The following is a 17,862-nucleotide window of genomic DNA, read 5'->3' as shown; positions in this document are numbered from 1 at the left end:
TCATTTAACTTTCCCCTTCTTTGAAAACGACTTTCATTATTCAAGCTGCAATTGTATTTCTCAGATATAATAGCCTCATACATCAATTATAAAAGCAAAGTCTCTCTTAGATTCTAGTTTTATATTATGATAAATTTTATGAAAATAAAATCATATAAAATCTTATTGTAGAATCGAAGAAGAAAAATAGTTGATCATTTTAAATAATTGCATTATTTATATAAGATTATAGAATATCTCTCTTTATTTTTTATGGCAACTTGAGCTTCCTAAGAATTTATCTATATATCAGTTAGTGATTGCTAGCAGTAAAAAAGTATTTATATTTCCTTATTTTTCGAGAATGTCTTCTTCTCGATATGACTATATTTAAACTCTCTTTTTACACAAAAATTTATTAGCAGCTACCAATCTCTCAGTTGTGTAATATTAATAGTTTGTAGCATGGATACCTTGTTACGGTACGTTTGCTAAGCTCGTATTCACAATATGGACCATTAAAAAACACACTATAATTTATATCTACGAGAAATTATCTATAAAATTATTTGAAAAGTGCTTTTATCATATTGAGGCTCGTTGATGGTAATAAATTCTTCATATTAATTTTTTTCGTTATTTGTAATCAATTTAAAATATTTTTAATATATTAATATAAATGATCAAACAATTCTTCAAACATTAAAATAAGCATATTTTTTATATATACAGGATAAGACAATAACTATTATCAACTGAAAAATTTTTAAATTTGTAAGGTCTACAGGAAAATTTGTTAATCAAAATTGCACAGTACAAAAGTGGCTATTATATGGCGATTATACAAATATTGCCTCATCCTGTATAAAATAATCTCGATGTCAATTGTGTAATTAATAACATTTAGAACATTTCTGTTATATTTATATATTATCATTATTCAACACAGAAGAGCATTAATTATAATAGTTTAACTCATTTTCTTGCACATCTAAAGATTTGTATAAATATAAAATATAATTATATATTGTTTTTTTATTTCATTTTGTGTCGTTGCCACTTTAATCTTAAATCTGTTTAAGTATATTGAAAGCAGAATACGATGTCTTGAGCAACTACAATAAGCAAAGTTATTCGTTTATTAAACATTTCTATAATAAATTAATCTATTTCTTAAAACATAAAACCTAACAACTTAAACAATAACATGTAATATAAATAAAAATTTTGAATCTTAAATTTACAAACTATTTATAATTTATGTATTAAATAAAAGCGTTAATAAAGTATAATTTTAATTTAAATGTAAACTTTATTTTAAATGGATTTTTATTGCTGTTATATCTATGTCGAGATATAAGTAAAAATCGTATTTATATATATAAAATTGATCTAGTAAAGTAAAAATAAATTTTTATACTAACACCAACGAATGATTCAAGATTCATAGAGATAACATAGGCGCTAGTGAATTCAATAGGTATTATACTACGTGTCATAATTATTAACAAACTCTTTTGCACATTATGATCTAAGACAAGCCATTCCATTTGGAACATATTACTGGCCAGTTGTTGACTCTGTAGTTAAAAATATGAGAAAATTTATTTAATTTCAGTTATAAGATAAATATTCAATCGTACGCATTTTGTAGATTGGTTGTAGACATAAAAAATAAGATAAAAACATTTAATTTGATTTTAAATAAAAATTAATTCTCGTAAAGTAGCTTTGGCATATCGCTGATGCAATAACAAAATATTACACAAAATATTAAAACATACACGCATAATAATATAAACAAATTCAATATGCCAAGAAGAAATAAAATATAAGAAAAGATAGAACACAATGCATATAAAAGAAATGTATTTTAGAAGTGCATACCTTAAGCTTGACTTCATTTCCGTACCAGCAATAAAACGAGATTTGTGTCAACATGCAACACATATATAATATTATTTGAATATATTTCGCATTTATGTTCATCCGTGTCAGTTGATGCAGATTGAAACACACTACCAACATACTCGCTATAAATTGAACAGTGATGATAAATTTAAACTTTTCGTTCACCATTAATGCAAATCTAGAATTAATCATAACTTTTGAATCATCTTTAAAATTAATTTAAACACACACACACACACACACACACATATATATATATATATATATATATATACATATACATATATATTTGTATTTATATTAGAAAAAGAAAATGATTATTAATAAGAAAACTAACTTAGAAATACATATATGCTGCAGGACGCACTCGCGAAGAAAATGCGACTTGTTTACGATTTTCCTCATATGACACTCGATTATCTCTATTTGAGAACAGATATGCAGCAATAATCCGCAAATGAGACTGTCGCAAGCGATTTGGAGGACTGATCCAATTGTCAAACTTATCGATTGATGCATATAAACTATTTGAAATAATATCGGCGAAGAATAATTGAATGGTAACCATGTTCTGAAAGGTAGTCTAGCCTTTCTGTAATCTTTGAACAGTGATGTTACTATTGCAAACGCGCACGTCAATTCGACTAGAGTTGCATAAAAAAGCGTGTTTGTCCTGTAAAATAGTTGTAGATGTGTATTTTTAAATTTCATTATTTAATGTTTTTAATGTTTTTAATTTTTTAACTCATAAACATTTTTTAATTCATAGACATAAGGTTGATAATCCGATTTTAACTTACAAAAAATGAATCTTGAAATTTATTTTTAAAAAGGTTGCACTATATATAGATTTTATAAAAAATTTAATTATATAAAATTTGATTTAATATTTCCTATGTGTATGTATTTTTATATATTTTTTTATATAATATAGGGTCTCGAAATTCGATATATTCTATATAATTATGTTTCATAATTACTAATCGTTTAGAAACACCTACTGTACAAGTCTGTCGAATTTCTGCCGAATTTCTATTTCATCGAGTTCGACGGGCTTACATGGTTTCTTTATCAAAATATCGATCAGCATCGCAATATTACTGCGATTTCTCAATAAACTAAACATCTTGCAACAGGATACAATCATGGCAAGTGTCACGTAAAAATTCTCGGCGAAATCATCGGTGTTGTTGACGTTCAGAATTATATCCATCAATTGCGACAACATAAATGTACTTGTTAACAAAACTATGCAAACTGTGTATACATTATATATAATACGTTTGTATCCTGATGTCCACGAATTCGGTGGCCAACATCCGCAAATGGTAAGAATTTGAAATGTGAACGTGAGAATGCTCATTTTTTTCTTTTTTTTTACTTGTCCGATAATATTACAGAAAAAAATCTGATTATGCGAAAACACCACAAAACGCTTTTACATTACTTAGGACTTATATTTCTTTATTTTAATGTCTTTTTCAAAAAGTCTGATTATTTCATTCCACTTATCTCATTTTTCACATTTTTATAATTTACAAAAACTTAATTTTTAGTTTGTAAGGTAAATAATAAATAAAGTATATAATTGTAAAATAATTATGTATAATAATTAAATTTTGGATTAAGGAATTGTACGCATCAAATATTGCACACATCGAAAAATTTGTAAAACAAAATCAATTTTTAACGCAGTGTACTATTATTATAATTATAATTATTATTATTAACTTGAAAATTATATATTAAACGCATAATATACGACAATTATTCTTTGCAGCGCGATGACAAGAAAATTTCATTGTTAAAGAGTCGTAAAGAGTTTATAGTTTTGCAATTCGATTTTTTAGTTGCAACTTTCGCTTATGCATTCATGAATACACTATGTTATTACGATGATATAAAACTTTTACATCGTGGAACGATGTATTTTTGCGACCGTTTTGAAATACATATCTTATACATGAAATGTATATTTTATACATGAAATAATACTAGTAATACTGCATTTATGTCCATCCGTCTGTGTCTTACAGCTCAACGTTATGTCATAGAAGCAAACTATCAATTATGGTCATTTAGCCATATGAAATCTTGATGCAGATGGCTTTATATACGTAGCTTTTAAATTACATTTAAGCTGCTACCATACAAAGATGCAGTTGAATGTTTCATCGCATTCTGGTATTTATATATTCAATTCTTACATCATCTATTCTGATTGCAGAAGTTAAAGAAAAAATACATATACACAATAATCATTTATATAATTTTATTAACAAAACGCATATCAAAAGAGATTAGAGGAAATTTGCACGTTATAAAAAACAAGGTAAATTTCAGTATGTAACAGCAGTATATAATATTAAATTAACGTATTGGATTAATATATTTTAGATAGTATTACTGTAAATTTTAAAATTGAATGTATTAAGGTATAATAAAATTTATTATAGAGAGTATCTATCAAAAAAAGAAAAAACACTATATCAAATACATCATATAATTATATATAATAATTATAATTATATATATATATATATGCGTGTGTGTATGTGTGTTAAAAAATTTTAATACATTTAGTAATAGCACATATAATTTGAGTGTACATGCATATATATATGGTACATTAAAATTTTTTTAAAATTCTTTATTATATAAATTTTTACAAAAAAATTGCAAATTGGAATAAGTCTACCAAATGAAATTTATTAATTTTAATTATTGTTATTTTAATTTCAAATCTAATACATCAATATTTCGTCTCATTTCTTATCAATTTATGATATCAAATAGCCGATTATTCGTCGACTGAAGGTAACATTATTGATCCAATACTCGTCGTCGGTGACAAAATATGAACTCACGTAACATTTGAGGAACACCTGATAAATTTGCCGACTGATAATAACTTGTTTTATCGATAATAATAATAAAATATTATTTTAGAAATTTTTGCTGATTCTTTGTAATTACTGAATATATTTACATAATTATTATAGTGTTAATTTGCTAAAAGATAATACATTTTATATTTTTATATATTCATAATATCTTCTATAATTTTTTTTATAATTATATATTTATAATTATTTTTATACAAATTGTTAAAATATATATATATATATATATATATATATATATATATATATATATGTATAAAATCATTAATGTGTGTATGTGTTTATAAAATCTACTATATGTCTTACTACACTATTTTTTATAGGATCTGCCAACAGATGACTCTGCTATTTTCAAATGGTCACAGTTTATGTATATTATTCAGGTATTCTTATACATATTCTTACTACAGTTACAATCATTAATCAACATAAGAAATTAATTTTTTAATACAGATTAATTTGCGTGAACTAATATTTTATACGTTAATTATTTTTAACTTATGCAGAATTAATATACATATATATATATATATATATATATTTCTCTAAAGTAAAATAAAATAAAAAATAAAATTATTTGCCATAAAGATCCACTTATGCAGATTATAAGCCAAAAAACTATGTTAATTATATAATTTTCACAAATTAATAGTCGATATTGTAACAGCTATATCCTTGAAAGTTAATAATCCATGGAATGTAGACTAAGTCAAGTGTGGCCTGGTTAAATCGAGATTTGTTATCGACCACATAAGCGTCTCATATATCACATCTGCACGGGATGGACCCTTGTCGTGTGAAATTCCAACGAGAGAGCGAAGACAAGGCGAAAACCCAAGGGCGAAGCGGGGTGAATCTGATCGCACCGAAAGAGTCGGGGTTGTCAGCGTTACGATATAGGGTCTGTCCTTATCTGCGAAATACAGGCAATGTCTCCCCGCTCTCTTCTGATACTCGATGTCCCTTGTGTTGGTTGTCCTAAGTCCAGAACAGGAGAGCGAACAGGATACGCCATGATGAATCGGCCATATTGCCCTGGACCGTTTCTCGAAAGAGGGTTAATCTTGCTTGTTCACTGTTATTTTGTCACATATATTCACATAGTTTCTTCTTTTTGGTGGATGGAAAGATCTCATAGTAAATTTAACAATAAAATATCTTATTGTTTATTTAATAATCAGATTTTATATTAGATCAAGATAATTAAATAATTTTCGAAAATTCTGTCCATCTTTTTAACTTCTGCTTCTTTAAATTATTTATACTTTATATGTACAATAACTATTTAAAAGAAAAATTGAGTAATTTTAATCGAGTATATTATTGAAGCTCGAAAGTAAAACTTATTGTTAGATTAAAATTCGGAAAAAGACTGATTATAAATATTAATGTGTGTGTTATCATAAAATTACATTGCAATTACACTCAAAATATCTCTTTTAATATATAGCTTTCAAGTTTTACAAGATAAAATTGTGCAACGTATGATTTTAATATTATTGCCTACGATTCTCACCGTAAGAAAACGACAAATCACCTTATCAGTAATATGAACATGACAACCACATGGAAACCGATTCTCTAAGAATATGTATCTTTTATATTCTCAAGTCATGCTTTAGCATCAGTTATGACCAACGGATTTCATATTCGTCTGCGTTGCACAGTATATACAGAGTGTTTCAAAAGTATCGCGTTTTTATTTTATTTCTACATTTAATCGTACTCTTCTCTGAACAATTTCCCTTTTTCGTAATTCAGATTATACAATTTATTCGAATCTTATTCGTGAATGCAATCGTGATGGAATCTGAAAAAAAATAAATAAATAAATTTTTTGTCACTTGCCTTGTTCATTCAGCGGATCGTATTAATATTTAATCGAATGTTAGATCGAGAAGGAAACCTCAATTCTTATCTCGCGTTTTTTCTTCGCGATTCGTTCGCCGCATTCCTCGCGGGTCGGCCACCGGGTACAATTAACGAATCCTACCGTCTGGCCGGCTCCTGTTGTCCTTAGTGTGAACTTTACAAGACTTATATAATGCATGCGTAAGAAGAATGGACCACCCATGTAGAGAGGTCTCTCTCTCGACTCGGCCTCGAGTGCTCTCCGGGGTTGCGCGCGCGGACGAAGCACTCCATCAGAAGAAGTAGTCGGCCGGACAGCATACCGGGTAGAAAATGACACCAGTCTCGAGATGCACGTTTCGTATCAGTCGGATCGAACTCTTGAATTTTTCTTGAACCGCGTTTTCCCTTTTCGCATTTTTGCAATAATATATATTTTCCATTTGTAAACGACGAGCGTTGATTTTGACCTGCATTTGACAAAGATTTTATTTACAATGTTTGACAAAATAATAGTATATTGCGATGGAATACATATATAATGATAAGAAAAAAGTATGCATAAATTGCAAGTGTATTTCTTTTAGATCTCTTTTCAATTAAGCAGCATTATATAATTATATGTACATACTTTGCTATCTAAACACATATACATATATAAATATAATTTAATCTTAGAAATTACTTACATCTCGAAAAAGATCCCGACAAATACAGTCATTCTTTCTTGTTAATTTTAAATCTAATACCTATAGTTTTTAAATATTATCAAACGTGTAATGACGATGATTACAAAATTGTTCATATATCTATATCAGTAAGTTATCGAGTTTACGATATTTCAAGTATAAATTTTTAGATGCGTCAAAAACATTACTTTCGCTAAAAATAGAAACACTTTCTGGAAACGCTTGCGAACATGAAGAATCCCATCGTTCTCTGTACATGATTTTTGAAACACGTTGTATAATGCAAACCTGTAGAAAGTACACCTGAATAACGAGACGCACTGCTGTTCCTTCGAGAAGAGCGGCAGAGGTCGAAGATTTCAGGTCACTACGTCTCGAGAGCATAATGCATTGCAGCGAGGGAAAGAGTTGTGTAAACGAACTTTCATGAACTTCCGAAAGTCGTCGCTTTTTCACATCTTCTCTGTCGTTCCCATGCTTGACGATCTTTTCATGCGTTCTCGCGAAACGTGCACAGTTTGTACAAGTAACAATATCAGTAAAAGTTTATAAATTCACGTAGGCAATAAACGAGAGAGTCTTGCCTAAAAGCCGAAAACTTACTTTGATAAATCCAATGATGTGAATCTTTAAATGAAATATTTTTAAATGAGATAAAATAATATAAATTTTTAATACATATGTGATTTGACGTAAAATAATAAAACTTTGAATGCATTATTGGTATATATTTGTTATTACGCGTATCGCGATTTTTTGTTAATAAGCGACAATATGTGATAATATACGTTTCATACTCAATCTGTTCCAACCGGATCCAACTTTTTCTCAAGCAGAAACGGCTTTCTAATACGCAGAACCCAAAATGCGTGTGGTCTTCAGGAGGTGTTAATCGCCTGGCTCGCTACCGTGTTGCTTTTGACCGGCCCTTCAATTAGTACGTGCCACACATGTTTTTCGAATCACATATAACAGCATCTCAGTCTCATCAGGCATACACTTTTATGTTTCATCAGACATATAATTTTACAATAAATGTTTAAAAAAAGAGAAAGTTGAAAATATACAATAGTTATGCTGAGATAAAGCTGTTAGATCTGACTGGATATATCTTTGGATATTTTATCTTTATAATAAAGCATAAAATATAACTTGAAAAATTCAATATATTTTATTATAATATTTTGTTTATAAATTGTAGTAACAATGCTTTTGTAATTTTGCAAGTGTGAAGATCGCTTAAATTATTGAGATTATTAATTCTTTCATAAATGTTCATACAAATTAGTAGGCAGTACAAGAGAATTTTATTAACTCCAATTCGCACGCGCGAGAACATCCCGAACGAGAATGAACATCGAAGGTGGCGAAATCGCCGTGGATTCCGATGCCGGATAAACTCTTTAATCAAACAGCGAAGCCAATCGTGCGCAAATCGTCTGAATGAGCTTGCTTTTTTGTTATAGTTTACCGGTCGGGCACCTGTCGCATGTGTGCGCAAAGGGGTGTGGATTTAGAGATGGAGAATGTAAGAGAGAAGAAGAGGAAGAGAGAAGGAAAGGGGTAGAGAAGAGACACAGAGAGAACGAAGCGAGAAGGTGGGGGTAGAAGTGCACGGGAGAAGAGGAAGAGAGGATAGAGGGTGAACGGAGGAACACGTGGTTCTATTTGCAAAAACAAAGTTTGCGCGGGACAAACACGGGCAGACACTAGCCGGTCTAGTCGACTTCGGGGTCAAAAGCGCAACAAAGACTCAATTGCATTTCGTTCCCACCCGTACGCCTGGAATTCTCTTTTTTCTGGCCCAGTTTTCTCCTTCCCCCTCTTGGTCGTACGTCGCTAATCGAATGATAAAGCGCTATTGAACGTCGCCGACTGATCGTTCTGATCCAATTTCCGAACTTTCGCAGATTTGCGTAAGATGTGATCGTAAAAAATTTTATTTGACTTCAAAGAATTTCAATATTCAGAATATAATTTATATGTAATAAATGAATTATATATCAAAAACACACGTATAATGCTAATTTTATTTTATTTAATATTAATATTTATTTAAGTATAAAATCTTAATAATAATTTGCTCAAAATTATATTACATTTATTAATTTTTTCATTAAATCATTAAACTATTTTTCATTAACAGGGCATTTTAGGAAATCAAATTTTAATTTAACATTATAATTTAATTAATATTATAATTTATTTCTGTCAAATAATTAATCATTCGTAATAATACATTCGATGAATAATCGTCATCGTAAGTTCTGTTAATTCTTATTTCGGACACGTTTATCTATCAAATTACTTTACGCTATCACAATATTGTTATCGGCTGCACGGGAGTGTCATAATGGATCTCAAACACTCGATTTCTCATCTCAATCTACGTTATACATGTTACCCCGAAATATGTCGTAACCATTCTACTAGAAAAACCAAAGATAAAGTAACAGAAAATAGTTTTTCTATTTTATTTCTCTCATAGAAGCTTTAACTTTTATAAGTGATTGACATAAGATTATATAATTTCATGTATAAAATTTCTTTGTACAAAATTTAACGAAAACACAATATTATACTTTCATAAAACATTTAAAATATTTTTTTAAATAAATATAAAAGATAGATTTTTATGTTTTTTCGCCCTGAGTTTATATTATAAAAAATTTTATGAAAGACATGTAATTTGTCATAAATATAAAAATTGTTACATATATATATGTGTGTATGTGTGTGTGTTTGTGTGTGTGTATGTATATATCATATAGAAAAAATATTATTTTTATATGTTAATAGACTTCGTATAATGCGTTGAAATTTACATATGGCGCCAGTCCTTCTCTTCTTATGGTTCAAGTAGATAGATATAAATATACAGAGCATATCTGGCAGCCTAAAACGGTGCTTAACCTTCTGCTTAAAGTGATTGTGCTTAGTCGCTTTGATCTCATTCACTGCGTCTCCTTCTGAGAAGGGTTCTGTATATATATTCAACATCCATTGTATTATTGCGGAATCTCATGCAAGCTTGACGTCACTTTTAAATTATTTCAAATATTCTAAGTTCTGCAAATTTGTGGAATCTGGAATAAAAATAAACAATTTTAATTAATCTGAGAAAGTGAATATCGATCCGAGACGTTTCGTTCTCTTCAATAATACAGTATTAAATTTTCAATTTGCAAAAAGTACCCCCGAAGAAATATAACAGGTCTTTTTTTTATTGTCAACATTTTTATGAGACGAATCATTTTAACCCTTCCTCTTCAGATGTTCAAAAGCGTGTAATAAAATATGCAAGGTCTCTGAAATACTTTTGACCTAGCTGTGTGTACTGGCAGAAGCGAGAGACCCAAGATTCTCAAAGCGGAACGTCATCGTTGCATTACCGGGGAATTTTCAGCGCGTCTTCGGAGCATAACATCTTCAGGGTCGTCGTGCGAAAACGCGACTTGTAAGCAGGAGGAGCGGGAAAAGGGTTGGCGAACGGGATGGATGCGTTGACGAGACGGAGGCGACGGCGGCGGAGGTGGTTGACGGTGGTGGTGTATGCCGCGACAAATATTTGCCTGTCAACACAGAGAGGCTCGCGCTACCATCCCGCTCTATCCCTTGTGCGCGCCGCAAACGACATGCATAGCCGAGGGAGGAACGTTTGAAGGGAGGGGTGCGGGAGGACGGCCAAACGAATCATAAAAGGGCCCGATTGAGAGACAAAGCGGTACTAAAGGGTGAAGAAGGAAGGACGGGAGATAAGAAGACGGAGAACTCGATTCTCGACGTTTCGACCCGATCGCGACGGTTTATCAGCGCACTAAAGCGTCGCGATAAGCGGGATCTCGGAGGTGTTTGCGTTGCCGATCGCTGAGTAGCAAGAACCGAACATTGCGGAGACGATAAGAAATCGTGAGAGAGTTAGATTACATTATCAATCATGTTACGCTGTACAGAGTACTTCAGAGTTAACGTACTTGTGCTCTGCAAAATATAAATAAATATAGATAATATATCACGTAGATGAAATAATCAATCGTGGACAAAATCGATGCGAGATATTTACAACAGTTGCAAATATTTCTTTTTTTTTTATTGTGTTTTCATTCTTTGTTCAATTTAAAGTCAAACACACTTTTTTTTACTCATCTATTTACCCTTTAATTTTCTCTTATTCAGCATTTTATAAAATATCTCCATAGTAAAAATATACTTTTTTAATACTATTTATCAATAATTATATATATATATATATATATATATTTCAAAAGTTTCATTATTAACATAATAATTATAACAGCATAGAAAAACTCTTAATCAAAGATACATGACGAACTCGGTGTCCAAAAACAAGCCGCACGTTCAGGCTCAGTCTATTGGCGGGAATGAAAAGTGTTCGCGTAGGTAGGAAGAGAGCAGAGTCTCTTCATTCACGTAGATCTTTTTGGGTGAAGAGAAGAGCGAGTGATACGGATGAGGAAGAAGAGGTAGAGGGAAAGATGTGAGGGAGAGCAGTGAAAACGATGGCCACCTACGATCCGTTCCTCGCTCGCTCGTTCATTCACTTACTCACTCTCCTCTCTCGTTTCTATTCTCTCTCCTCTCTGTGTGCTTTTAATTTACCGGGCGGCAGGCAAATGTTTGCGCCACTCCCCCTCGATCGTACAACCCATCTCTCTCCTGTTCTTCCTCTTTCTCCACCTTCGGGCCTCCAGCCGCCACTTCCTATTCCCTTCGCCATTCGCCCTCCCCTTGCGACCGTTTTGCACCCTTCTCTGTCATCCCTTTACCGAGAATCTCTCTCATCCCCTTCTTTATCGTCCCGAATATATTGACTGACTCTGACCATCGAGAATCTCCGCGCGGAGAGCGCGATAGAAAGAAAAGAGAGAGAAAAGAGAGAGAGAAAGAGAGAGAGAGAGAGAAAGAAAGACAGAGAGCAGAGAATTCAATGGTAATCTAGGTAATACACCGAGGTCACTTATCGAGAAATCACCGTATATATCGACTGCAGTGGAGGGGAAAGAAAAAAGAACCGTAGCCGATCAACCGATCGTGGTTTTGATTAATCGCGAATTAGTGGACCATATGAAAAATGCATTGGCGCGGTATTAAAAATATTGATAAACGCACGCTGTCATCGGAAGCTGTAAAAAAAAAAAAAAACACTGAAAACATTTGTCAGCAGCATCTTTAACCTTAGCAAATATATTTTGTGTGCATTTTCTGTTTAATTTTTTGCGTTTGCGATTGAGTTTCGTAGAAAATAATTTTGCATACGTATGTAATTGTGCTTCATTATACGAGATGGAAAATGGCAAGGAAAAGAGGGAAGAGAACGGCCCGAATAAATCAGATACATACAATCGAGCGGTACGAAATTCGGGCCCTTTGTATCACGCCACTGGCCTAATCTGAATTCTAGTAATCAAGGAATGATGTCGCGGTCGCGAATTTTGGTCGCACGCGCGCTCGCGTTTCACTCTTGTGGCTTTTAATAAATGGCATAAAAACGAGATCAAATATTTAATCGGGAAATATTTGAGTGCCTATTATTACAGGGTAGTGGCGCGGCATAGATACCCGTTGCGGCAACCCCATGGTGCCTCCGCCGCGCCATTCCGTTTATGTCTGGCAAATATACATAGTTGTCGCGTTAGATATACATAGACATCCACGCGTCGATTTAAAGCGAGACATTGGCGAGCGAGCTTCACTTTTCGCTCTTTCGTTTTTTTTTTTTTGTTTTTATTTTTTCACTCATGTAACTGGTCCACCGGTGCCGTCGTCGTTGTTGCCCTCCGCAAAGATACTCCGGTTAATTATGGTGTTTGAAGATGGAATTGAATAATATATTGGCCGATTGAGAGAGTTGACAAATTTTACGAGGAAAAAAACTTTTGCGGACTTTTGTGAGTTTGCCGTTTATTTTACAGTAATCTTGATAGATATCAATGAAAGATAAGCAAAATATAACGAAATGAAAATTGCATAGCGTTAAAAAAGAATATCGATATATTTTATATTTCAGACGTGTTTTAATTGCTCTTTCTTCTTTTTATTATTGCAATAATTTATTAATTGTATTAATAAAATTTATCATTAGAATTATCGATTATCTTCATTATATATTTGTAGATCTATATAGATCACAACTGTGCGTAATCATCGTATAATACAAAATATATTTTAAAGAAAATGTGTGAAAATAACTTTACATTATAATTATCTGATTGTTTATATGTTAATGTAGAGTTTGTAATTATTACTACACCATGACATTAGCGGAATATACTCTCATTCAATATTAAGTACCGGTCGACGCTTTGCTCATATATACAAATTATTATGAAATATATATTAATATAATAATTTCATTTATCAAGTTTACATTAACATTATATAATTTACAATTTTATAATTCGATCAACCGTCATTTATTGCCTCGAGTGGAAGGGTATATCCCCCAACAATCTCGTATAGAGACGCTTTGCTGTACTGCTCTGTACTTTTTTTTTTTTTTTTTTTTTTTTTTTTACGTCGTTCACGTAAGGGTGGCGTCGCGGCGTAACCTGGGAGATGCCGGTCGAGCAAAATATTTGCGCTGGGCAAATGAAGCAGGACCGTGTCGCGTGGGAACTCAAAAGATTCCGTCGCGAGCGGTTTACACACGTCGGTGAGGGAGGGGGAGACACGAAGAGGCAAATAAATTAAGCGGCCCGGTCCCGCGCAATTAATGCTCGCGAACGACACGTCCGTCGTCCGTCGTCCACGTCGGCCGACCAAGTAACGCCTATAACACACGAGTGACACGAATGCCATGTACCAGGGTCTGCCTGGGTAGCTTCAGGTGAGGCGCGTAATTACGCGTCGCCGCCACGCGCCAATGTCCTGATATACGGCGCCTAATGAGGGTGGTCCTTCACTCATTTGACCCTCTTTTTTCCCGCGGTGGCCACGTGACCGGAAGCGAAACGACGAACATCGAGGACATCGCAGTCACGTGTAAGGCACCAAGTGAACGAGGTGAAAGGGGAAATGGACGAGAGAGGACGGCGATTTATGAGTTTACCCTGTTTATAACGAATAAACATTAAGGATTAAAATCTGTCCAATTTTTATCTGAGTTAAAATTGCACCTCTATTCATTCTAATTAAAAATTCGAAAATTACGATAATTATATCTCCCTTATTCTTACGGCCAATCAAGATCACGTGCGAGTGCATTTCGAGCATCGAGAATCAAGAAACATTGCGACCACAGACCTTGCTAAGGTATACCGTATTCGTAAACAAACTCTAAGCTAACACGCGGATAATTACATTGCGCCGATAATCATAACCGGCGGCTCGATTGAACCGAAAAACAAATAGCGGCTGCGCAATACTTTTTCGCACCGCTCTCAGTATAACAGAGTACACACATACGTACGCACGTGCATACACAGCGGCAGTCTGAGCGGATCGTAAACGCATGTAATTTGCACCGTGTGAGTACAATCTCTCTCCCTCTCTTTCTCCTTCTCTCACAGCGACGATGGTGTAAATCACGTCGCCCAAAGCCGGGTTTATTAGCGATCCAGCGCACTGGCAATGTTTATCCTACAATAGGACGATGTACGAAAGACGGGAGTAGAAGAAGGAAGGGGCGCGAGATGAGCGAAGGAACCAGGGCACATGGCAGAAACGGCGACTTAAAGATTCTCCTACCCTCTTCCCTCCTCCCGAAAGTCTCGCCTATGCCGCCCTGCAATAACTGTCACGCTGTGTGTCGAGAGAAATTATGCCCCAATAAAGGCCTCTCCGAGGAACCTTCGTTGTGCTTGGTCGGCAGATAAAGCACGTTTATACCGCAGGATCCGTCCTCCGCTCTTGCTCGCCTAATGATATCGCGAGTGTGGATGAAAGGCACAGAGCTTACATCAGTTACTAAGTAATATATTCCACTTTTGCTTGTCTTACATTCAATTGCTTAACTTTTCCATTAACGAAAATAACTAACTGCCATTCTTTTCACCGCGTTTTAATCTTAAATAATTATATTATTATTGAGATATATAATCTATATGTAAGTTATGTATATATATATATATATATATATAAATTTTAGTTAAAAAATTGATTCAATTTATATATAACAATTTATACGATGGATATAGTTTTTATATTAATTCTTTGCGCTTGTATTGCCTAACTCCAGACTAAGATTTCTCAGAAATCTCCGTATAATAATTTATAATAATTAATTTTTATTTATTATAACAAAAAATAAATGAATAATAAATAAAAAAAATACAAAATTACATTCTTTTAAGTATAAATAAATATAAAAGTATAAATAAAATATAAAATCTATAATATTATAAACACACTTGTCTACACCTATATGAATATAATCATCAACGTTATGCTAACGCAAAATGCTAAAGATTAAAGAAGATTAAAATAGCAATTTATATATACATATATTTAGATATATTTTCGTTTGTTTTTATTGATATTACTTTCCATAATTCCACAACTATTTTACATCTCCGGAAACAATTACGTGCGGCATGTATGTGTATGTGTGTGCGAGGATCATCTCTATGATACATAGTTGAAAACACTCGACGAACGAATTGGAGACGTTGCGGCTACAATAGCCGGTTCTTTCATGGCGAGACGCGAAGGGCCCGGGGAAGGAGTGGAAAATCTCGAGGTTGAATGTCGGATACCAGAAGGCGGATGATTATACGGTGTCTTTGAAGCGGATTGAATTCGCTCTCGAAAGGGTGAAGTTGAGAGAGAAGAGGAGTAAAAGAGAAAGAGACGAGGAGGAGGAGGAGGAAAAGGAAAAGGATGGTGGTACTGTGATAGAAAGGGCCGAGCGAACGAACAGTAAAGCCACCCTTTGAAGGGACTGGTTAGTAGATGAATTCGAACGCTTTCGCTCTCTCCCTTTCTCTCTATCTTCCTTCCTCCCCCCCCCCCCCCGTTCTCTCTCTCTCTCTCTCTTTACAGAAGAGTATACGGAAAGAGGGAAGAGGGAAAGTGGGCAAGTGTGCGCGCGGGGGTGGGCACAAACACGGAGATGATAAAAGTTTATTAATTAGCTGGAATTAAGCGGCGGCTGGTTCGTGAATGCTAGCGAGAATTTCTCATCAAGGCGAAAAGAGAAAGAGAAGAGACGCGAAAACAAGAAATCGAGACAACCTTTATTTCTCGATAATCTCCGACTGATCGATCGTCTCGATATTCGAGATATAATTGTGATTTTTTTTAAATAATTTCTTTTGATCGAAACAGCATAAGAGATGATTATTAACATATGCATCTTATCATCGAAATAATTCCATTCGCACACCTTGAATGAAGAAGTGTCGTATCATTACTAGTCTGATTCCTAACAATTAATTATCAACAAAATAGATAACTAGTTATTATTATAAATAATAGATAATTACATATATATAGTTATTATTGTTATTTGAAAATATACTATATTAATATCAATATGAATTTTTAATCGAACTTTGCATATTGCATACATTGTACTTATGTCTTTTTATATTACGTCGAATGATTGTTTTATCCATCTCATTACAGGATCGAATTACAGGTGCGTCGTAAAACGCATCACGCAGACGAGCACGATGATTCTCTTGCAATTACCTCATACGAGCGCCATTAAATGACCATTTGTCTCATCGGTCAGACGAGCCATGAGAATCGCTCGGTCGGCGGTTCTGCCTATTCATATTTTATTCACTCGGTACGTCAAGGGGGTAGTTACGGGCGTCGATCGCGTAGGGGTTTGCCACGGTTAAACGTGAGATATTATACCACGTTTCCGGGCGACTTCGCTCCATTGTTGTCGCATCATTGTCGATAATTGAAGGGCAGAAGCGAGGTAAACCACCCTTCTCGTTTGCGAATTAGTATAACGCGAGACTTACGTGTTTTACTTGTTCAAGTAGATTGTAGTATTGATCTTCTAAATCTTCCCTCATATTTAAACGTATTGCCATATCGCTATTTAATCCATTTAATATTGAATATAATTATCGATTTTTTATGACACAAGTTTTTCTCTCCCTGAAAAAAGTAAACACATTTTCATCAAATTAATACGTAAAAAAATTTTTTTAATAATTATTTTAAATAAAGAAACTTTTTAATTTTATACATTATTTGCTGAAATGATATTATAATTTTATCCAATTTTTTTTTAATCAATTAAAGAAATTCAACTATCTCTCTTAAAAAATCCAGAGATATTACGAGAATTTGTTCATTCCAAAAGACACTAAAAATCGAATTTGTAGCTAATAAAGACTTAATCAATACACGATACATGTATATAATTCTATAGGAACAATTATAATAGGATTATATATTTATTTTAACGAATAAAAGATGAGCGAGTAGAATTGTAGATGTACCTTGGCATTCACACAAACACGCAATCACATAATATTAGATAAATCAGAAAAACTTAATATTTTTTCTTCTTCAACTTTGCAATCGTTCAGTCGCATTAGCACGCACTT

General features: G+C 33.0%; 2 protein-coding genes across 4 annotated transcripts in view; one reads left to right on the top strand and one right to left on the bottom strand.

The window, feature by feature from the left end:
• Positions 1-965: 965 nt before the first annotated feature.
• On the bottom strand, positions 966-3,253 carry LOC140668289 (odorant receptor Or1-like). Its single transcript, XM_072897178.1, has 5 exons — positions 2,892-3,253; positions 2,228-2,563; positions 1,867-2,068; positions 1,404-1,559; positions 966-1,094 (listed from the first exon to the last, which is right to left on the bottom strand). Exons 1-5 carry the CDS (start codon positions 3,251-3,253, stop codon positions 1,047-1,049), a joined length of 1,104 nt encoding a protein of 367 aa, XP_072753279.1. The 3' UTR covers positions 966-1,046.
• The window catches only part of LOC140668294 (uncharacterized), a 46,405-nt gene continuing 31,601 nt past the window's right edge, over positions 3,059-17,862 (top strand). For 2 of the 3 annotated variants that reach the window (XM_072897186.1, XM_072897185.1), the window contains exon 1: positions 16,877-17,084. Coding sequence is in view for 1 of the 3 variants with exons in the window: in XM_072897184.1 (XP_072753285.1) it covers positions 4,057-4,074; positions 5,117-5,176 (78 nt within the window). In the remaining 2 variants the exon portion in view is untranslated. Of the gene's footprint in view, positions 3,219-3,926; positions 4,075-5,116; positions 5,177-16,876; positions 17,085-17,862 lie in introns of those variants that run through there. The other variant, XM_072897184.1, reaches the window with a different exon arrangement.

The sequence above is a fragment of the Anoplolepis gracilipes genome, chromosome 8, assembly GCF_047496725.1.
Source record: "Anoplolepis gracilipes chromosome 8, ASM4749672v1, whole genome shotgun sequence".
Taxonomy (NCBI): domain Eukaryota; kingdom Metazoa; phylum Arthropoda; class Insecta; order Hymenoptera; family Formicidae; genus Anoplolepis; species Anoplolepis gracilipes.
The sequence above is the reverse complement of the archived record's forward strand: the minus strand, read 5'-3'. Positions and strand labels throughout refer to the sequence as shown.